Source organism: Pinus tabuliformis, chromosome 2_2, assembly GCF_031772625.1.
Source record: "Pinus tabuliformis cultivar Carrire ecotype Pingquan chromosome 2_2, CPIR1, whole genome shotgun sequence".
In the NCBI taxonomy this organism is placed as follows: Eukaryota; Viridiplantae; Streptophyta; class Pinopsida; order Pinales; family Pinaceae; genus Pinus; species Pinus tabuliformis.
Genome location: NC_142300.1, coordinates 85,075,402 through 85,099,097, shown reverse-complemented (window position 1 = coordinate 85,099,097; position 23,696 = coordinate 85,075,402). Strand labels below are relative to the sequence as shown.

The window sequence follows — 23,696 nt, the reverse complement described above, 5'->3', positions numbered from 1 at the left end:
ATACACATGGTGTACCTAAGATCCCCTTATTCAATTTCGGGCGGATCTTGGACACAATCACCACAAATAATATGTCTTTATTGAGTATTGAGATCATCAACCTTTCATCTTTTACAACATTGCCATGAAAGCTTTCTCAAACAATGAGAATTTGACACTCACAAATTTGGAAGAAAATGCGTTCAAAAACCTGACTCAACCTCCTACATCAATGAGCTCTCCTTTGAAAAATCTATCACTTCAAAGATTTCAAAAATTAAAGCAGCCTTTCTCATCTCTCATCATATTCACCATTAATTCTCTCTTCGTCCCAAATATTATTCTCCACTAACTCTAACCCATTAAAGTTCATGAAACATTAAGTGTTAAACTTCATTCTCACCCCACTCATTCTCTCACATTCCACTTATTATCTCTCATCATATATTAAAAATTACCACGCTTCATTACAAAATATACTCCTTTTTAAAGTTCCATAAAACACTTTAATAGTTTTAAGGTCGCTTTATCAAAAGTGAATTACGGTTGTATTCGTTTAAACTTTACATTTATCCGTGTAATTTTTCATTGAAATCACTTTTAAAAAAAATGATTGGCACGTTTCAATATGTATATTATAAAGCCATAGCTTTATGAAAATTAACACAACTTGCCTGGAAAACATTGGTTCTTAGACAATTGTCTCTGGCAAAGGCTGGCAGCTTCTTCTGGAAAATGTTGATTCTTCAACGCACTTTTCTTCATAATCTCGCTCGCTATTCAAACATTAGAAGGTTCCCGACATTGATATGGGGGGCAATACATCCCACATCCCTGCCACGGAGGCTGCCTGGACATCCTACTCTATCGTCCTCTTCATACCATAGGGTCTCGGGAAGCTTATTTGAATGATTTATCTGTCCGGGGCAATAATTTCTATGAAAGGCGCAGGGTTTGTCAAATGTGGGTTTTCAGAGTAGTTTCGATGAAGGCCATGGCGACCGAGAAAACAACCGAGGAAAGAAAATCCTTTTTGCAGGACTTTCCGGCCAGTTTGTATAAGAGGATTTCCAGGATTGGAGCTCGAAAGCACAGTGCGGATGGTCAAAACAAATGTTGCTCCTCATAAACTGGTCGCTGGTTTTGCCTCAGATCCGTAGCAATTAAGTGGTCTCTTTGTAATTTAATTTGCACGATTCAATCACAAGCGACAGATTGATTCCGTGGTTGAGTTGCAGCTCCGCAGGCTCAATTTAACAGTAATAGAAACCCCTTAAAATTGCATCCCCTTAAAAATCTATCAGATTAAATGCCAAAACAGCATCAAACCAATCCAGATGTGATAAATGGAACTCGACTTCTGAATATATATTACTTGTGACTGTAGCGTTGTTTACTCTATTTATGCTAATCAAAGCTATGCAAAAACTCCATTAAAAGATGGATGGAAGACTGTTGTGAAAAGTCAGACTTTGGAGAATTTATTTGCATGACGGAAGAGGGACCACGGATAATTGAAGAAGGGCATTCATTAAAATCAGAACAATTTAAGCAAAAAATACCTTTCCAACGCTACTTGCAGATTCCACGTTCCAGATTAAGCTCCTTTCTGTTTCCTTCTTCATCATACATACCCGGTCCTACAGCAATCACCGTTCCAGTGGAAGGTTTTTCCTTAGCAGTCTCTGTCAACAGTATACCTCCAGTTGTTTTTTCCTCGGCTTTTGTTACCTTGATCAGAACACGGTCATTCAATGGCTTGAGGTCCTTTATGTCATCTGTCTCAAGAAGGCCAACAATGTCATCCTCTTTAAGAAGAAGATGATCAACTCCATTGAACTCGAGCTCTGTACTTGCATACTTCGAATAAATAATTTTGGCTCCAAGCTGAATGCTGGGTTCAACCTGAGTTTGGCTAAATTTTTTTCCCTCGCCCACAGCTACGACCTCACCACCCTGGGGCTTGTCTTGGGTAGTATCAGACAATATAATTCCACCTCGACTTTTCTCTTCAACGGCCTGAATCTTTACGAGCACTTTATCACCTAGTGGCTTGATTGTAGTGAACTTTGGGGCCACAGTTGTGGCCGCTTTAACAACCAAATTTCTTCTGAATGGTTGTTGGTGAATGGCGACGCTGGAAGGAGCTCTGGAGGAAGAGCCATTGATGGAAGAACTTAAGCCTTCAAACGACAATAATCCTATACGCGAGGTGGGCGCACAACCCAGCTCTGATACCACATACTGAAAAAAAAAAAATTAACTCAGACAAATAGATAAAGCACACATAATAAACCAGACACCAAAGAATGGCGGAAAAAGGCTTCAGCCTCAGGTATTCTCACATTTTCATTCATTTTTTTAAAATAATTGAATATAGTGTTACAAATAAATAGATGAGAGATAGTGTTCTCAAGATAGTGCGTGCTATCTTAGACACTTTTGGTTGAGATAATTTCTCACCAGACACACACCAATATAGGAGTTACCTAAACTAACTCCTATTTTAGAGCAACAACCCAAGAGTTAGGCACAAATTCCTAACTTGGAATATTTAATTAATTAATTTATTTTTGGATTTATTATTGTTTTGTGAGAGAGGCTAACACTTTTATCTGATTTTGGCCTCCTGTAATATTTCAATCTCTGTTGCAATGGTTGATGCCTTATCTCTTTCGCATGTGTGAGGAATAATGTCCAGAAACAATCCAAAATTTTGATGTTTCTTCTTCTTGAGTTGCTTTCCCTTTTTGCTAGCTTGAAGGTTTCTTTTTCCCTAGCTGGAAGGCTTCTTTTTCCCTCGATGGAACTTTTTGTGAGCTTGATTGATGATTATAATTGAGGCTGAGTGCTTCTAATTTATAGTCTTCTCTTGGTGGCCAAATAGCCCTATATTGAGGTTGACTTGTCCCTTCTTGTAGGCTGACATCTTTTCTTGAAGGTTGACCTGTGTTGGAGGAATTCTTATGACGCTTTGACTTTACAATATATCTCTTTGACTTGATACATGATGCATGTTGACCACACTTTGTCAACAGTCCAAGGAAGCAGAATGCAAAGTTATGAATACATTTTTTCAAAGTTCAAAGTCATCATCCAACACTATTGTATCATTGTAAACCCAATTTCTACAAGTTATATTGTAAATGATGCTAGTATGACCGTTTAATTATGTAACAACACCTAGGTAAGCCTCTGATTTTGGCAAAGAATTTCATCCTAGGAATCTTTTTAACCTCACCGAATTATGTGAGTTTCTATGATGATGGAAGATGGCAAGTGAACTCCTCCAGACCCCATAAAGCATCTCCAAAAGCGCCTGGGCCAGCTGATGACGTAAACCTGCTCCTGTGACCTGTCTGCCTCCAACCCTGAAAGTCTATCCTAACCATGCCATAAGGAACACCATAAAAAGGAACATCACATTGATTTATCTTGGGAGAGAAAGTGATCATCCTTGGGAATTCGTGATGCAGGGGCATCCGTAATTCTCATTGACCAAGAGGTCAAAATCATTTACTAGAGGAGTTGGTTCCTCAATGAGTGGTTTGTTAGGATAGAATTTGTTTGAAATTGCCATGTAATTTGTTTAATTTAGGTAGATTGTTAAAGAATTGTTATAATTGTTTAATTTTTCCCTTAAATGGTCTTTTGATCCTATATTCATGGATCTAGACCGAATCGTAATGTAATCTTTATATTCCTTAATTTTCAATAAAAATGGGTTTGTGCATGTGGTGGCGAAAAACCTTAATATCATTCCAACCAGTCCTTCTGCAATCTTATGAATAATACACATCCCAATTATAATATTGTATTTTATTAGCAAGGCTAAGAGGCGTATATGTGTATGCATCGCTTGTTGGAGTGCTTGCAAGAGGGCGGAGAAGGGAAAGGAGTTTCCCAAGAGAGTGGCGTTAGAGTGCACAAAGGCAAGCCCATAGAGGAGATGAGTGAAATACTTCATGTTTTCATTCCGCATAGGGATCCGTCATAATCTGTCATGGTTTGACGAGTTTTTACAGGAAATTCATCAGGCACTTCATCAAAATGGGCACACTAATTATGGAAACAATTAAAAAGAACCACCAACCATTTTGGTGGACTGCTGAAGCTGAGATGGGATTCCAGATGTTAAAGAAGATTACAGAACAACTAGTCCTTGCACTTCCAGATTTTAACAAGCCTCTCCAAGTGAAAAGCAATGCCAACAATGATGCGATTGGAGCAGTACTAAGCTAGGAGGATAAACCCATTACTTATCACAGTTAGAAATTGAATGAGTCCAAAAGGAAGTATACAACCTATTACAAGGAATTCTATGTAGTGGTTCAAGCTCTTAAGAAATTGAGGCATTATTTATTGTCTAGGGAGTTTATTCTTTACATTGATAATCACGCCTTGTAGTTTATTATGCAAAAACCTAAATTAAATCAAAGACATATCAAATGGGTTGAATATTTGCAAAGCTTCACATTTGTTTTGAAGCATATAAGTGGGCAATCTAACAAAATCGTTGATGCTTTAAGCAGACGACAATTTTTGTTTTAGGAGAGACAAATTTAAGTACTTGGATTTGATTTTATGAAAGAATTATATGGAATAGATCCAGATTTCAAAGAGGCCTACAAATCTTGCAAAAATCCAACTGCACAGAATTGAAGTCCATGGCTTGACTATATAATTCAAGATGGGTTGTTGTTAAAAAATAATCAGTTATGCATTCCTAATTGTTCCATGAGAAAGAATTTGATCAAGGAGAAACACATCGGTGGTCTTGGAGGACATTTTGGCAATGATAAAACATATGAGCTGCTCAAATGACACTATTATTGGCCCAAGTTAAGAGCTGATGTGCAAAAGTTCGTGAAAAATTGCAGAATCTGTCAATATGCCAGAGGGAAAAGCCAAAATATGGGATTGTACACTCCATTGCCAATTCCAGAAAGACCATGGGATTCCATTAGCATGGATTTTGTTTTGGGTTTACGGAAGACACATAAAGGTAATGATTCTATCTTTGGGGTGGTAGATAGATTTTCAAAAATGGTTCATTTTATTCCTTGTGCTAAATTTAGTGATGCTAGCCATGTTACTAATTTGTTCTTTAAAGAAGTGGTAAGACTCCATGGAATTCCCAAAAATATTCTCGCAGATCGAGACACTAGATTCTTGGGACATTTTTGGAGAACATTGTGGAAGAAATTTGGCACAAAATTGCAGTTCAATTCAGCATATCACCCACAAACGGATGGTTGGACTAAAGTAGTGAATATAGGTTTGGGAAACATTCTACGCATTTTGATTGGAGATCATCCCAAATAGTGGGATCAAATTCTAGCACAAGCTGAATATGCATACAATGGAACTCCCGAGTCCCAACAGAAGTATTGGACAAGGCCCTTTCCAATTTGTGTATGGAATGAACCCAAAAGGAGTGCATGAGCTCAGAAATCTAGGAAGAGCAAAGAAAATAAGTGCAGCAGGAGAATACTTTTCTACTGCTATACGAGAAATCCATGACCAAGTAAAGCAGGAATTACATGACTACAATTTAAAATATAAAAGCAGGGCTGATCTCAACAAAAAGGAGCAGAACTTTGAAGTGGGAGATTTAGTACTTGCACATTTGAGAAAGGAAATATTTCCAAAGGGCGAGCCCAACAAGCTAAAATTTAAGATCAGACCTTGCAGGATCTTGAAGAAATTCTCTGCTAATGCCTATGAACTTGAATTGCCACCTGGAGTTGGAATTTCACCAATATTTAATGTAGCAGACTTATACAAGTATGAGCCCGTGACAAAACAACCAACAAGTGATGATTAGAAGCAACAACTAATACAGTGGGAAAAGCAGTTATTGACAGTTGAACCTTTACAGCTTGAAAGGATTTTGGACAAGAGATTAATAAAAAAGACTAGGGACAAGGAGTATTTTGAATATTTGGTAAAGTGGAAAAACCTTCCAGTCACAAATGCAACTTGGATGACAACCACACTCATATAGAAAAGTGGCAAATCTGTTGAAGAACTCATGGGTAGGAGTACATGAAATCTTTGCTCCTTGGGTTTATGATGCAGGGGCATTTGTAATTCTCATTGACCGGGAGGTCAAATTAATTTACTCTGACCATCTTATTAAGTATCAAAGTTAAACATGCTGGGTTGTGGAGAGCAGGTGGACTGCGCCTGGAAGACTTACCCCGACGACTTTGTTTAACACCTTTTTCCATTTCACGGACTTTGTATCGGCGGCATTATAATATTGTACTTTATTAGTAGGGTCGAGAGGCATATATGTGCATGCATCACTTGTTGGAGTGGTTGCAGGAGGGCGAAGAAGGGAAAGGAGTTGCCCAAGAGAGTGGCGTTAGAGCGCACAAAGGAGCCGAGTGAAAGGCTTCACGTTTTCATTCCCTACAGGGATCCGTCATTAGACGATGCGACAATTGACAAAAGCGTCAATTGATGGGATCTGCCCGGCAGTTGTTACTCCGACCATCTTATTAAGTATCAAAGTTAAACGTGCTGGGTTGTGGAGAGCAGGTGGACAGCGCCTGGAAGACTTACCCTAACGACTTTGTATAACACCTTTTTCCATTTCACCGACTTTGTATTGGCGGCTTAGAGTTTATTTGTGGGTCTCGCCCGGAGGTCTCCACCCTATAGCTCTTCACGAGTGCATTATCTATTTGTGATGGGATATCTATAAAGTGGTCCATAACTTAAATTGTGGGACCCACCTGGAAAGTACATCTCGTTGAGCTTTTGTATGTGGCTTTCGTATAGCACGGAGCTACTACAATATGCTTGTTAGTATTTGGTGGAGAGGTTGAGAGGGTCTTGCCCAAAGGGTTTACCTTGGCGACCTTTGCAGACAGGACGGTGCCATGTAGGCCCGATCCAAGGTAGAAAGAGGGTTGTGGAGGTCCATCGTATATGTGAGGATTTGGCTATACTCTCATTAGAGTTTGTCATCCTTCCGACTCCTACCCACTGTGATTTTAACGGGATTGTATCCCGAAAGGTTGAGGGAAGTGCCGATTCTGGGAATTTGCTTTGTGCCGGGATCAACTCTTGACACATTTGAGTTAGATTTGCATCAAATTGCTCTATTAGTTGAAGGCTAATTACTTGACTTCTAGTGGATACTTTTCTTATCCTTGTCTTAATCTTCTTGGAAATAGTAACCTGCAACAACTATATTGATCTTTCCAACGACTACTTTTTAATTGACTTGACTTATCCATGTATTAAAGAGTGCATTTTTGACCACCCCAAGATCTATAGCGTCCTTGGGAATTTGGAAAATTTGAGACATTGGTTTGTTCCTCTCGTTTTGTAGACCAATTTTTACATTATATGTGGAAGTCTGACAAGATTTGCCCCTGTTATGCCATGTGGAAACACTGCTCTGCCACATCTTCACATCCAAGTGGATGATTTCTAATGCCTTGGAGGATAATTTTTTTCTAAGACATGGGTTTTGTTCTACTTTGCGAGTAGAGCACTTTTGAAGTATTGCATGTGAAAATCGGCCCAATGCTCCCCCTATTCTGCCACTAGAAAACCTGTAACACTATTGTTTGACCAACTTTGGCCAACCATATCTTGAGAATGCCTTTACCAAATGGAAACATTTCAATGACATGTCATCCTCTCATTGAGCTCTACAATTTGGGACCCTGTTGACTTTTTGACTTGTTTGACCCTATAGCTCTTCATGAGTGCATCTCTATTTGTGACGGGATATGTATAAAGTGGTCTATAACTTAAATTTGGGACCCACCTGGAGAGTCCATCTTGTTGAGCTTTTGTATGTGGCTTTCGTATAGCACCGAGCTACTACAGTATGCTTGTTAGTATTTGGTGGAGAGGTTGAGAGGGTCTTGCCCAAAGGGTTTACCTTGGCAACCCTTGCAGACAGGATGGTGCCATGTTGGCCCGATCCAAGGTAGAAAGAAGGTTGTGGAGGTCCATCATATATGTGAGGATTTGGCCATACTCTCATTAGAGTTGGTCATCCTTCCGACTCCTACCCACTGTGATTTTAACGGGATTGTATCCCGAAAGGTTGAGGGAAGTGCCGATTCTGGGAATTTGCTTTGTGCTGGGATCAACTCTCGACAAATTTGAGTTAGATTTGCATCAAATTGCTCTATTAGTTGAAGGCTAATTACATGACTTCTAGTGGATACTTTTCTTATCCTTGTCTTAATCTTCTTGGAAATAGTAACCTGCAACAACTATATTGATCTTTCCAACGACTACTTTTTAATTGACTTGACTTATCCATGTATTAAAGAGTGCATTTTTGACCACCCCAAGATCTATAGCGTCCTTGGGAATTTGGAAAATTTGAGACATTGGTTTTGTTCCTCTCGTTTTGTAGACCAATTTTTACATTATATGTGGAAGTCTGACAAAATCTGCCCCTGTTATGCCATGTGGAAACACTGCTCTGCAACATCTTCACACCCAAGTGGATCATTTCTAATGCCTTGGAGGATAATTTTTTTCTAAGACATGGGTTTTGTTCTTCTTTGCGAGTAGAGCACTTTTGAAGTATTGCATGTGAAAATCGGCCCAATACTCCCCCTATTCTGCCACTAGAAAACCTGTAACACTGTTGTTTGACCAACTTTGGCCAACCACATCTTGAGAATGCCTTTACCAAATGGAAACATTTCATGTGACATGTCATCCTCTCATTGAGCTCTACAATTTGGGACCCTGTTGACTTTTTGACTTCCGCGACCACTTTGCCTTAGAAAATGTAAATGCCTTGGGATGTTTGAAAATGTCACTGACTATGACATTTCTATATATGAGAAACATATGAAGGATACGACACTCCACGAACAGACTCGATAGACTCATAACCATGGGGAAAGACATAGGTACACCCAATGTGGGTTGGGTTGACCCCTATACTTGGTGATCACCCCTACGCTGCAGGGCTCCCACAAAACCAAGAGTCCACATATAAGCTTACATCAGGCCCTCCAATACTACTAGGGATGAAAAAAACCTGCTGCAAAGTGCAAACTCAAAGGGACTGAAAATGGTCCGACCAAAGCAAGACTGACTCAACGTGACACAGGGTCTAGGATGCCTGCAAGGCCTCACATGGTTGTTACATGGCGTTTGACTTGTGACCTTAGGGTTACAATGGTGCTTAAGAATGCTGCAATGAATCTATAGGTACCCTTGCTGAAAGAGGGGTAACAGGCCCGTTCCTTTGTATTTATCTGTAGCAATTTCCAGCCACTTTGGGACTGCTGTAGCATGTCTTTGCAAATCATTTGTCTCCTAAAACATTGTTAAAACAGCCCACTAAGTCTGCCCAATGCCCATTTGACTCGATTTTCCCAGTCTGGAATCTAGACAATTGTCCTCCCTTTGTAACCACCTAAAAATTATAAAAAAATCATTATTAATTTTCTGTTTTGCAAATCTAGGAAACAGTAGATTAATTAAAAATCGGATTTGCTACAAGTCTAGTAAACCATCATTTTACCGTGTTTTACTAGTCTTAATTTTATGTTTGGTAAACCTATAATTTACTGCCATAAAATCTCATTAGAAACCAGATTTTGTTTATTCCCCGGATCCCCTTTCCAATCCTTATACCTTGTCAGATTCAGTTTGCTTAGGGGAGCCTCCCTTTGTTCGGGATGAGAGCTGGTCTGAAGAGAGGAAAAGCACTAGTGAGGTGATAATGGGCAGTCTTTCCAAGTTCCTCTTGGGGTCTCACATTTATAGGAAAGACATTCACACCTTAAGGGACAACCTAGGATGTAATGCTCCACAAATCGACAAGGAGAATGGATCTATTTAATGTTGAAGCGCAATCACAAGTTTCAACCCACATACACATACACAACTAGTGTAACTTGTGAATTCAGGTACACTAATCTGACCTTCAGGTGTGTGAATTTCCTATATCTCAAAGGTGTTTGATCACATTGACAGACGCATGAACCTTTGCATGCTATGGCGAGCCAAATATTGTAAGTTCTTGGGCCTCATTGAATTATATTTCTTTATTTTGAAAATCTTGGTCAATATACCTTTCCGTATCTTGTGTGCAAGATTAAAAAGTTTCATAGTTTTCTTCGGCATTTTTGCATTTTTCAAATGATTCTTGTATTCACTGAAGACTGTAGGTTACTCTTTATTATTTGGAGAATAGGTAAATCAATACTTTTCTTCCTTTGGTCACTTGCACAATGCACCTTTGAAGCTTAGGCCTAAGCTAGTGTGATATCATATGGGAGGGATAGAGCTAATAATTAATTACTGTTCCTTTCATTTTCAATTTTCAGGTAGTTTAGAAGTTGTTTATTATGCTTGCCTTCTAAAAGGGTAAAATCATTTTGCAGGAATTGCTATACCTCTATGGGTTTGTTATTGAGAATAATCCAGATGATTTTATAATGGTATGATTCTGCTAAAACTATCTAAAATGTTTGCTTCGTACATTTACCTTTGGTTGTGTTCCTTTTATTGTTCATACATGTTAGATAATGACAACTTTAAGATTTTTCAGAGAAAATAATGTGGACTGAGATTAGACGCATTGAATTGTAGTCGTGACATAGAAAGGGGCATCTAGATTTATCTAGCTTCAACATATAGGCCCATCAATTGGTTTTTTATTGCATTCCTCTTTTTACATCGTATCTTAATTCTCTCAAGTCTTAAGGTGTTCCTGATTTTCCAAATTAATCATGATACCATTGTTGGAGAACAAGCAAATGCTGATGACACAAAATCATGTAAGTTAACAACGTTATCTTATTGAACTTGGGCATTATTAAGTGCACCAAATAATAAAAGGGTGTGCACAGGACCTCAGTGGTCCAAACTTCATATACAAAATATTTAAAGTAATAACATAAAAGTATCCATATAAATATAATGTATTTAATATATAAAATGATTGATTATTGATTGATTGATAGATTATTGTAATAGCATGTAATATTGTGTATATCTAAGTTGCACGAAGTGTCGAAACATATGTTTAGAAACATTTCCTCCCAAAAAAGGAAACATCAGCTGAAACTCGGTTGAAACTTCATATATGTTTATATATAAAAATAAATTTATAAATAAGTGAATAACACATTATTTTGCAAGAAAAAAGGAAATAATACTTGTTACCCACCACCTGTGGGTAGTATCTGTTACCCACCACCTGTGTATTATATATAGGAGAATTTTTTTTTCCTAGATGGTCTTCAGCCAGCAGTGCCTTGCAGCCACCAGTTAGCTCGATGTGCCATTATCTCTGCCACTTGAGCCAACCATGTGGTCCCTTTCCCACTTGTTATGATTGTATGTTTGAAGGTGGGCCTCCCGACCCCGAAGGTATGGCTTTTCATTGGTATAGTTGAGTAATTTTCCTTACTTGTCATGGACACTTTTTGTCATGGATTGGTGGGGGGATTCAGCGGAAAGAGTGGGTAGGTTTGTATTCTTGTCTCCACTACCCGATTTCGTGGTTACCCTTGTATCCTAGTCCCGTGGGATCTCCTTTACTATCCATTAGCTTTAGGGTTGGCACTACATGGGAAATCCCAATTTTGGTTGCATGGTCCTGCTTCTCGACACCACATACATTCCCCCTTCCACTCAATTTAGCCCGATTCATCTCTTTTCCCATTAGGGTCCACATGTGTCCATTAGGTCCACATAAGGTTAGCCTCCTGCTCCCTTCATCCACACCTTGGGTTAGGCCTGGAACGATGCCTTGAGGTTGATGCAGCTAAAAAGAAAAGAGAAAGCATAATTTGGCCACTTTGAACATGAAATGTACCACAAAATGCAAAAGATGGTCGGGACATACAAATTTAACACGTGGGCAAAAGCCAAACATGAGCTCTACCCCTTATCCATGGTCATCACGTTGGTTCCTATGGGCCCTAGATGAGCCCCATCCATCATTAAGGAACCCATGATTGTCTCAACCCTTAGTGGGCGATGAATTGCCCCACCTTAAGGGGGTATCCACTGCTATATATTACACAAGATGCCCCCATCCCTTGGAGCCCTGAGCTGTTATGAAGAAAAATCAATCAAAGGAAAAAGACGTATGAAGAATGGTGGAAAAACAAAGGTCGGGGTAACTCATGTACCATGATTTTCTCCCTCCTACACTCATATACCCAAGTGTGGGCTTCCCTTATTATAGCTACCCATGTACCATGTCATGTGGTCTGGAAGTTTCCCCTGATCCCCACTCCGTTCCAATACCTTATTATGTGCTACCTACCACTTGAGGGATGTACCATGGACACTTGTACATGCCAAAGCCCACTATGGAAGAGCATGCCACCATGAAATGCCCCATTGATTCCATGACTTGTAATGATTTGTTGTATTGGAGGGCAAGGGGATGCATTAGATCTTATGCAAGATTGCAGGTGGGCCTCCATTAACAATCATGACACAATTATGAGGTTATTTGGTTTATCACTTGAAGCTCAAGTTAAAGATTGGTATGCTAGCCTCCCTCATGAAATTGCCATTGATTATGATAATTTCGAAGATATATTTTTAAGAAGATGGGGTGGCATCCCAAGTAAAGATAGTACCCTTCATGACCAAAGGAAAGCTCCCTTGCTACCAAGTCAAGGAGACCCCTTTGTGCATGATCAACATGAGCCAGGTAATGGGGCAAGAGATCTTGATAAAAATATCAATAAGGAATATGCCTTCGAAGATAAGGTCATGGGTGCCCCTGTAATTTCTGAAGAGAACCCTCCTCTCATTACATATGGTAAAGCCCAAAAGGAAGGTCTCACTAGTCAAGATGAAGAGGTTGGAGATAACCTTGAGGATGCAAGTGATGAGCAGGAAGATGAGTCCTCGTTGGTTCGACATGATGAAAATGATATTTCTGACAACACGTGTGTTGGGAAGGATGAGTCTATGGAAAGTAAAGTTAAGACTAACCTTACCTTTCTCAAGAATATTACTCTTGATGATTCTCCTCTTGAGATCCTTGAAGAAGGTAATCCCATTAGCCCCTTGGATGATGACATTGGAGATTACTTCCACATTGAAAAGGAGAAATGGGAAATTGTTGGTCCTCATTTTGATTGTGCTCCTTTTTATGAAATCGACAAGGAGGATGAGGTTCAAATTGGTCTTCCCTTTCCTTCTAGCACTAATTATGATGACATATAAATCGATGCCCCTGGATAGGAGCGCTATTATTTTCCCTTGCATGAAAAGGGTAGTTGGAAGTAATCGGTTCTCCTTTTAGGAGAGAGCCAATCTTTGATACTAATTATGATTCTATATTCAAATCACTTGAGCCTTTAGATTATGATTTTGAGGAGGAAAAACCCGCTGAAAATCACTTCACCCTCCCCTTTGACTTTTTCTCTTGTTCATCATTTTGAGGCTTCCACAAGTGATTCCCTCACCCCTTTTTTCATGATCTCTAGTGACCATGGGACCTTTTACCTTCGAGGGTATGATGTTGAGGAAAAACCATCCACTAGTTGCATCCCTTCTTCTCCCTCATACCCTCCAGGTTGTGAAAACAATCACTTCGTTGAGCAACCAATCTATTGTCCCCTTCTGTGTTCCAAATCTGCTTTCTCTTCCCATCATGACCTTGTGGCATCTACAAAGCATAATATTATGGACAAAGATTGTGATAGGGACTTCTTGAGGCTGATCATTCATTCCTCCATGGTGTGCTTAGAGGGAAGGCTCCACACTCCTAGATTGACTTATTTTCCTTCCTTTAAGGGTTCTTTTCACCTTGAATGGAGATCATGTTTTCCCACCTCCTGCCCCCTTCATCCACTATGTGATTGTGTCCGCACTGGGATTTCCTCCATGAGTAATCATATAGACAAGCATATTTATGTTGATCTAATGATATGTTGGCTACATTGGCTCTATGATTACACTTAGTATTAACATATTATATGCATGTTAGGGTAGGATGCATTGCATGCTCATTTTCTCATCAGAACTATCATATGATATTCTCATGATAGATTAGTTGCATTTAGATTAAAATTGCATTTTTACTTTCTTGTTTATTTGTATGGCCTAATACTAAGCTTGGGTAATCATAAGACACCAAAAAAACATGTTGCTCCTTGTGCTTGGTCATTGATATTTGTAGGTAACAGGTCTGCGGTACCAAGAGATTGCTAGTGTTCACATGACCTCCTATTCGAGTAGCTTCATGCACCTCTTCGAGAGCTCATGTCCCAGTTGGAGGCAAATGTTACTCACCACCTGTGGGTAGTATATATAGGAGATTTTATTTCTCCTACATGGTCCTCAGCCGACAGCCAGCAACCCCTTGCAGCCACCAGATAGCTCGATGTGCCTTTATCTCCGTCACCTAGGCCAGTCATGTGGTCCCTCACCCACTTGTTATGATTGTATGTTTGAAGGTGGGCCTCCCGATCCTGAAGGTATGGCTTTTCATTAGTATAGTTGAGTAATTTTCCTTACTTGTCATGGGCACTTTTAGGCATGGATTGGTGGGGGAATTCAGTGGAAAGAGTGGGCTAGTTTTGTACTCTTTTCTCCACTACCCGATTTTATGGTTAGCCCTGTATCCTAGTCTCGTGGGATCTCTTTTAATGACCATTCATTAGCTTTAGGGTTGGCACTACATGGGAAATCCCAATTTTGGTCGCATGGTCTCGCTTCCCCAAACAACATACATTCCCCCTTTCCACTTATTTTAGCCCCATTCATCTCTTTTCCCATCCGGGTCCACATGTGTCCACTGGGTCCATGTAAGGTTAGCCTCCCCCTCCCTTCATCCACACCTTAGGTTGGGCCTGGAACGATGCCCGAAGGTTGATGCAACTAAAAAGAAAAGAAAAACCATAATTTGACTACTCTCAACAGGAAATGTACCATAAAATATAAAAGATGGTTGGGACATACAAATTTAGCATGTGGGAAAAAGCCAAACATGAGCTCTACCCCTTATACATGGTCATCAACATGGTTCCTATGGGCCCTAGATGAGCCCCCTCCATCATTAAGGAACCCATGATTGTCCCAACCCTTGTGGGCGATGATTTGCCCCATCTTAAGGGGGTATCTATTGCTATATATTACACAACGTGCCCTCATCCCCTGGAGCCCCAAGCAATTATGAAGAAAAACAATCAAAGGAAAAAGGCATATGAAGAAGGGTGGAAAAACAAAGGCCGGGGTAACTCATCTACCACGATTTTCTCTTTCCTACACTCATATATCCAAATGTGGGCTTCCCTTATTATAGCTACCCATATACCATGACACGTGGTTTGGAAGTTTCCCTTGATCCCCGTTTTGTTCCAATACTTTATTATGTGCAACCTACCACTTAAGGGATGTACCATGGATGTGTCGTCCACTTTAGAGGTTGAAACCACCTAATTGGGTCCTTGATTAATCCCCCTATTGAGCTTGGAGAAACTTTTACATGCCAAAGCCCACTATGGAAGGGCGTGCTACCATGAAATGCCCCATTGAGTCCATAACTTGTAAGTTCTTTTACTTGATTATTTTAATGATTTGCTGTATTGGAGGGCAAGGGGACACATTGGATCTTATGCAGGATTGTAGGTGGGTCTCCATTTGGGGCTTGGTCTCCCTATATGGGGTCCTAGCCCTCCAGAGGGCTACATGGTCACTTGTAGGGTGAGCGTTGAGAGCCATGGCTCTCCACCATAGTAGAGAGTACTTCATGGATCTCCAACACCACTCGTTGATTTCTCGCGTTCCACCTTTTGGATGAGGATGATGCACTTGGTTCACCATGTCTAGCGGAGTCCACACATGCACCATACACGTGGTAGATGTTCCAGGGTCCAGAGGATGTCTCCCGCTGCAGAGGGAGGGATTATGTCATCATCCTAGCCCTTACAGATGGTCTACATGCATTTCTAATCCACTTGGAGACCCATGAGAATTTCCTTGTAACCCACACCACTTGGGAGCACCACAGGGTCTTGCTTGGAAAACAAGGGGCCAACGCCTTGTCCACTATGTTTGGAGTCCATTTTTACATCATGGCACCCGTAAGACTTCATTAGGCCTCCTCAAAGGCCCAACGACTCACTATATTGATTATTTTTCCCTCTTGAGAGGGAAAAATAAACCCTCTCCACTGACATGGTCATCTCCTGCCCTGGAAATCCACCCTGGCTGTACTATGAAGAAGAATAAAAATGGGGACATGACAATTTGCTTGCATTTTTATCATAACTAGCCTATGTTTTGACTTTTATTTGAGTAACACTCAAGGATCCATCATCCTAGAGTGTTTCCACACTTTCGGGTTGCTTTAGTGACAGTCCAAATCTGGTATTTTTGTGTTCGCTGGTTAATTTGTAGGTTTGGAAGTGTAGGACACTAGCGAGCTAGTGCAAGTTAGGTTACAAATAAAGTGGAAACCAAGGAGAAATCATCTCACTTGATGTATGTACCCTTCCCTCACTCTTGAGTATCAAAGGTAATGTTTATTTTGAGTGAGCTTCACATGTTAGTTTGTATTTTCTAAAATTATCATTCATATCTCATACTTGCATTTTGTTGAATTAAATGCTAACCTTCATCATACTTTGTGTTTTTAGGCACTAGTATTTTAAGGTTGTTGAAGTGTGTGTAGGTTGGGATACCCACTGTGGTGTTGTGGGAGTTGGTTTAAAGTGAGAGAAGATTATGTTGAGGTGACAGTGGCTACATCGCTTGTGAGGTGACGTTGTCAAGGGTGCTAATCCAGGTAGTAACAGGGCCCTAAGCTCACATGCTGGCATTTTTTGCTTTTACAGACTAGGAATTTCTTAGTACTCCTGTTGTCTACATGATGTAACCATCTTGAATTATAATGTATTTGTTGTCTAAGTGAAGTGTTTTCACAAAATAAAATTAAATAAATGCAATAATTTCGAAATAATATCTTAAAACAAATCTATAGAGGCTCAAGCATATCTTTATGGGGTTCACAAGTTATGTTATTCCCTCCCATTTGGCGATTTGTTTGGTGATTTGTTTAGTAATTATTTATGCCAACTCAAGAATAACAACAAGAACAAGGGGCCGGGTGGGGGAGCTTATGCGCATGGCACTAATTTGCAGTGCACAGTGGGAAAGTTATTCCTTGCAGCTTTTGATGGCTCTTCTAAGAGCTCAGTTAGGGCGTGGGTTGGGCATGAGGTTGAGGGCACATAGGGTTGTGAGGGGCACGTAGATACACCTAGTGTGATGCAAGAGTCACACTTGATTGAGATTCCTTTGATAGCTTTGGCTAACAGCTTGGGGGAGAGAGTAGAGAATACACCCATAGGTCCAGACATTGATGAGGTGCTCGGAGATATAGAGGTGTCCACTATTGAGGAGGTGCCATTTGTTGTTGAGGTATCCATTGATGAAGCATCCACGGTCGTGATTGAGTTTTTAGGCGATAGCAGCACACAACCGGTTGATGAGGTGCTGGGAGACATCTCCACCATTGATGAGGAGCCGATAGGCACAAAGGCATCCAGATCTATGACTAAGTTGTTGGACGACAACCACCTACAGCTAATCGGTGAGGATGTTTTATATGATCGGTTGTCGATGGAGGAGCAGTGGGAGGCTCAAGTTGAGGCTTTGATGGAGGAGGATGTGTAGTCGTCCTTTGCGCTAGATATTGACGAGGGGCAGCGCAGAGAGCACATATTGGGATTTCATAACAATTCGCTTCAGATGCATGCTTATGGGGCCTACAACGTTATTATCTCACTCTTATGCATTGGATAGAGGGAGGCAAAGTTGCTTAGACAAATCATAGGGGATGACCAAGGGAGCAGGAGCGAGCGACTTGAGCTGAGTATGGCACAACATCAGCATGGAGGGCTTGTCCTGTACATAGGAGCTTGTACATTCAATCCCTCCTTTGGGATTTGATGGTGAGAGGTAATAAGTTGGTACCCAATGGTGCGCTAGGAGGTTGGATACATCCATGGCCGCAGTTCAACAAAGGCCTTGTTAGTGGGGTGGTGGATTTAGAGACTAATCACAACGCGCTTTTAGCCTTCAGGTCTCCATCAGATGCCCGGGTAGCACTAGTGACAAGATGGATTGACAGGACAGTGGATAGACACCGTGAGTTGTCATGGCAGGCTGGCCGTACATGGGGTCGTAGGAGGATCTACATACTGTGGCTGGGGCTGATTGGAGGAGGTGGCATTGACAGACCACCAGACAGAACATTGTATGGGGATGAGGATTTTCTGTGGATATGTGGGGCACAGAGGTCACGAAGCAGCAACACCTTAGTGACACCACCACTAGCATTTAGGGAGGTTTGCCTGTCATATCTCTTTGAGAGGATCAAGAGGGGAGGACCACTCATCCGATGTTATGGAGGTGTGGTAGTGGAGATGGTGACCTTAACAGGATGCAGGATGATGCTTGTGGTCTCAGTCTTAGACCTTGATATCCAAGGCTTTATAGGGGTATGCAGCGGTGCACAATAGTATGCAGAGGAGCACAAAGGTTTGCAGTGGCGCGCAGTAGTGTGTAGTGTTGCACCCTGGTGTAGGAGCGTTTCACACCACAATGCATTTCCTCATAGAGTGACAAGCACATCGATACAGGGGGGATACCGATTGATTTGGGATGATACAATATGGAGCAGGGTTTAGTGGTACACAAAGATGTGCGACTGGGTGCAGTTGTATGCTAGGGGACATGAGGATACATGGTTTTATGCAATAATGTGCATGGATGAATTGCAAACTTAGGGAATGCTACTAGCAAGGAGATTCCTTGACGAGGATGTCAGGCATACCATTGGGGTGGACATACCCAAGTTGGGAGAGTAGATCAGTCACGAGACGGGCTGGGAGTGTCCACATAGGTTCTTGATCATAGCCATCGGAACCCACGCATTGTCCACTTGTTGGCGCCATGTGTAGTTGAGGGGAGCCTTATTGTGTCTGATCCAAACCCATAGTGTGGATAACAAGACTTGGGGGCCTTGCTTGAGACGGTACTATGAGATTCAGTGCCTTAGGGGCACGATAGATATTCTCTAGTGGAGGAGCAGGGTTGGTGCGTGAATTAACAACCACAAGCTGGGGGATGAGGTGATCTTTTGTGGGGGTGGCATACCATTCATCAACTGAGCTTACACCTAGGGAGTTGGTCATGGGAGAGACATGTGGTACTCTTTCCGCGACACATGTCAGGATCCTGCATGAGTAGGGGATATCGTGTATGACTGAGGCAATTTTCTAGTGTGTGTCAAGGCTTCAAACATTGTATTGGCACATTATTGAGGGGGGCAGCTTGCAGACTTAGTGGTGATGGTTGGCAGGAGCAAGATAGATCCACATACATTGAGTTGATTGGGGGTATTCGATACCCATCTATTGGTTGCATTCAGTGTTGAAGGATGTGTAACTAGGTTCAGTCTTCATAAATGTAAGTTTGAATTTTGTATTTATTCAAGAAAAGAGAAATTATTTTTATGATATTTGTCAATGAGTTTCTTGCTCATTGAATTAGGTCAAGCACATGTTTAAGTGCTTCTAGGAAGTCAAGAGTCAATGTATTTATGTAAGACCCTTTGAGGGCATGTTACACTATGTATAAAATAGAATAGGGGTCAAAGGATAGCTCCAAGAAAAGTCCCAAGTCCTCTCCGTGCAACAACATCATTCAAATGAAGCAAAACGAAGAAAATAGTGAAGATATGGTCAAGTCGGCTTGAAGATAGAATGTCGGCCTAATGTCAGCCTAGAGGAGGGACAATCCTCTATATATATAGGTTGTCCAGGAAGTCAAGAGTCAATGTATTTATGTAAGACCCTTTGAGGGCATGTTACACTGTATAAAATAGAATAGAGGTCAAAGGATAGCTCTAAGAATAGTCCCAAGTCCTCTCCATGCAACAACATCATTCAAATGAAGCAAAACGAAGAAAATAGTGAAGATATGGTCAAGTTGGCTTGAAGATAGAATGTCGGCCTAATGTCAGCCTAGAGGAGGGACAATTCTCTATATATAGGTTTTCCACTCCCTCATAAAGTATATAATGCAAGCTCTGAAATCAGTGAAGATGGAGGTCAAGAAAGTGAAGGGAAAAGGCAAGTCTAAGGGTCTCCAAGTTAAGAAAAGAAAGGAGGAAGAAGGCTGAAGTGTAGGGGACTGTTTCTAGGGCTAGAGACAATCACACGTGCAAGGAGGAGGAGGACAGATTGCGGATATAACAACAATAACATTTTAGTGCAAGATTCGTTGGTGATTGGGCTAGATATTAGGCCTATAAGGCCTCCCAAGCCAAGCGAAGAAGTCTCACTCTCTAGCGAAGGTGAAAGGACCCTAATTCACTAAGGGTACCTTCCACATGTGAGAAAACTAGGGAAACAGAACAACAGTACAGTCATACACCCATATCTCAAGAAGGATATCGTTTGGTCAACAAAAGAAGTCTGTTGACCACTACGTGTCAACTACCCATAGCAGTACACCCCCTTTTTCGCAAAAGGGATAGCTCTTAATCAACATGTCCGTGCCATTCGACAATCATCATCAACCCGATCATATTATGTTGTAAACCCAATCTGCGTGTGTAAATTGTAAATAATCTTAGTAGATCTGAGTCATGTATGTAAATTGCCTAGGTAAACCTAATTTTCTAGTGATAATCTATGTTCCAGAAGGTTTTTTGTCTCATCGATCCATGATTGGCAGAGTTTTCCTTTAGCCTAACGCCAAAGACAAAATGAATTTTGTCATTAGAATCTTAAGGGAATCCTAGTGTACTTCGAGTCTATGTAAAAGTAATTTGGAAATAATTCTAACTATTTGGTTAGGTTATTACAAATTGCTTGATCTTCTAGATTATATTTGTGTCGCAGAACTGGGTGGTCTATGAGGGTCTATGTCAAATGGGTTTTCCCCCTTGAGATGTAAAATTGTAAACGTCATGATGTAAAGTGTCTTGAGGGTTAGAAAATGTTTTATCCCCTCATAGGTCCTAGGTCCTAGGTAATTTTTCCAAAGGCTAAGTTCGAGGATCCAATAAAAATAATAAAAGATATAAATAATAAATAATAAAAATTAAAAAATTAAAAATAACAATTAAAAAAATTATTAATTAAAAAATTAAAAAAAGTTAAAAAGTTAAAAAATTAATAAGATAATAATAAGTCAAAGTTTTGAGAAAATAAATGCAAAGTTCTAATTTTTTAATATATTAAAATACATTTAAGATTTCGACGGATGGGAGTAAAAGTGATTTTGATCCTCATCGACGGTCGAGATTAGTTTGACATGGATCACTTGAACTAGCCGTTGGGAATTTTTCCTTTAAATAGAGTGTTAGGGGTCATTTGAGAGATGGGATCTGTGAGTCTTGTGCTAAAGAAAGCTCTCTTGTAGTCATTTTTTGTGCAATAAAGAAAGACTTTGGGGTTGAAAATCTCGCTGGTGTTACTCTTTTGGAAATGCTGTAAGATGTTTTATTTTTCTGCATAATTTTATTTTCGGCCATTGATGATAGCTTGATGAAGATTGATTTAGGCATAGGTATCTTGTTTGATCTCTAGGGTTTGAATGATAGTTTAATTTCTGAAATATAATGGCAGGTATCTTCATTTGATCTGGATTTCAATATTGTTTTCTCCCTCTATGTTAATGGTTGATTTTAAGTTGTGCAGGAAATCCCTTTCTTTAGATTACCAGGCGTTTGGGGAAGTTCTCAGCTGAACTAGCCAACTCTCGGATTGCGTTTTCTGAAAGAGCCTAGCCAGTTTTGATCCTAGGCTTATCATTTGAATTTTTTTTTAATGAATGCATGAAGGGTTTTCTGAAGTATCTCACATTAAATTTAAATTCTGAAAATATTACTGTGGATTATTGACAAATCTGGCTGCTTAAGAGTCGAAAATCTGTAAATATTGTAAATTTTTAGCTGGTTTTAGGGTTTTCAGTTTTGTTTCTTGCACATTTTACTTCTCGGTGTTCTGTTTTTGCCATTGCAGGTTGCAGGTATAGATTTTAAAAGTTTTTCAGGGTTTCCATTAGGCAATCTGAAGCGGATTGATTTAAATTTTTTACAATTTCTGAAGAAATTCAAGGGTTTTCTGCTGCTACCTGGAGGGTTTCTTTTTTGCAAAAGGATTTTGAAATTTTGTTTCAGGTGTGCACTGTTCAAACCTCCAGGTTTGCATCCTTCAAGCTACAACACGACACACCGAAAACCTTCCATTCACGCAGTCTCAAACTCCAACGTTCAGACCCGCAAGGAATCGAATTTTTTTACGTTGCTTCATTTCCAAAATCTGTCCCTCTGCTACCCTAGCCATTACCATTAAAGTGGCCATCAAAACACCCACACAGCTCCTTACTCTTCCATCCACGCTTCTTTTCGCAGCCACCTCCTTTTATCCCCACCTACAAAACAAACGCTCCAAATCCTCACACTTCTTTCCCTCAAACCCTCATGCAGCAAATTTGTTTTCCTCCTACCAGAGTTGCGGGGGAGCGCTCCCCCCCCCTTCGAACCCACTCCCAATCCACGCTCCGGGCGGGAGCAGGTCGGGAGCGCATTCCCGATAAAAAAATTTGCGCTCCCTGCCAAAATCGGGAGCGATATCGGGAGCGTCGCTCTCGTCGCTCCTGGAGTGAAAATTACAGCTCGGGAGCGATCGCTCCCGATTGCTCCCAAGCGTTAAATTTTCGCTCCGGGAGCGATTCGATCGATGCCGGGAGCGATCTGGGCGGAAAAAAAATCACGGACGCAAAAAAAAATCAATTTTTTTTTTTTAAATTATGTTTTAAAAACACAATGGGGCAAAAAAATTTCATTATCACGTGAATGAGTTGAGTAGAAGCTGGAGAGCAAGAGCAAAGGAGAGAGGAGAAGCGAGGAACAAGCACCGAGGAGCAAGGAGCAAGCCTGCAAAGAGGTTAGTAACTTAGTAATTTAGTTAGTTTAATTTAGTTAGGTAATAATTTAGTTAGTTTAGTTAGTTTAATTTAGTTTGTTAACTTTATTTAGTTAAAATCATGAATCTAAATTAAATTAATAAATTAAATTAATTAATCTAAAATTCTAAATAAATTAAATTAATTTGTAGATTCAAAAGCCTACAAATATCAAACATCATGGACCTGGCTATATTTCTTGGCATTTTCCTCTTCTTGGTCCCTTTTATGGTTATTATGGTGTTGGAGAGTAGGAAACGGAGGGGCTAAAATGAAGAGGAGGATGAAGAAGCTGGAGAAAGTGGATTTAATGAAAATCCCGGTGAGGAGGAGCTAGAGGAGGGTGAACATGACTCTTAAAAAACTAAACAAGACCAAACTCCATTGTGGAAATATGTTAACAAGCCTGAAGCAGGGAGAGGGGGTGGAACCACTAAATTATATTGCCCCCATTGCAACAATGATTACATAGGTTCATACACCCGTGCCATAAAACACCTCTTCGGGAAAAGGCCATGGGATGGAGACAAACAAATAGGAATCAAAACTTGTCCAGCGGTGTCAGTAGCGGATAGAGCCAAATACATAAGGGAAGAGGAGGAAGCCCAATACAAATAAAAAAAATCAAGGGGGTTTTTGAACCAACCTCACAATCACAAGCACAAAGAACTCCTTTAGCATCCTCCCAAGGCAATGGATATGGAGGCACAGGGTCATCAGATTTAAGGCGTAGAACCATATCAGATTTTCTTGAT

The 23,696-nt window shown here is 40.4% G+C and overlaps 1 protein-coding gene and 1 pseudogene across 8 annotated transcripts in view; one reads left to right on the top strand and one right to left on the bottom strand.

The window, feature by feature from the left end:
- Positions 1-23,696, top strand: part of LOC149191548 (SET domain-containing protein) — a 411,000-nt gene that overhangs the window by 277,688 nt on the left and 109,616 nt on the right. For all 8 annotated transcript variants that reach the window (XM_089404325.1, XM_089404324.1, XM_089404322.1 and 5 more), the window contains one exon: positions 10,365-10,421. In XM_089404325.1, the coding sequence (XP_089260451.1) occupies positions 10,365-10,421 (57 nt within the window). The remainder of the gene's footprint in view (positions 1-10,364; positions 10,422-23,696) is intronic.
- LOC149191550 (20 kDa chaperonin, chloroplastic pseudogene) lies at positions 1,552-2,336 on the bottom strand (annotated as a pseudogene).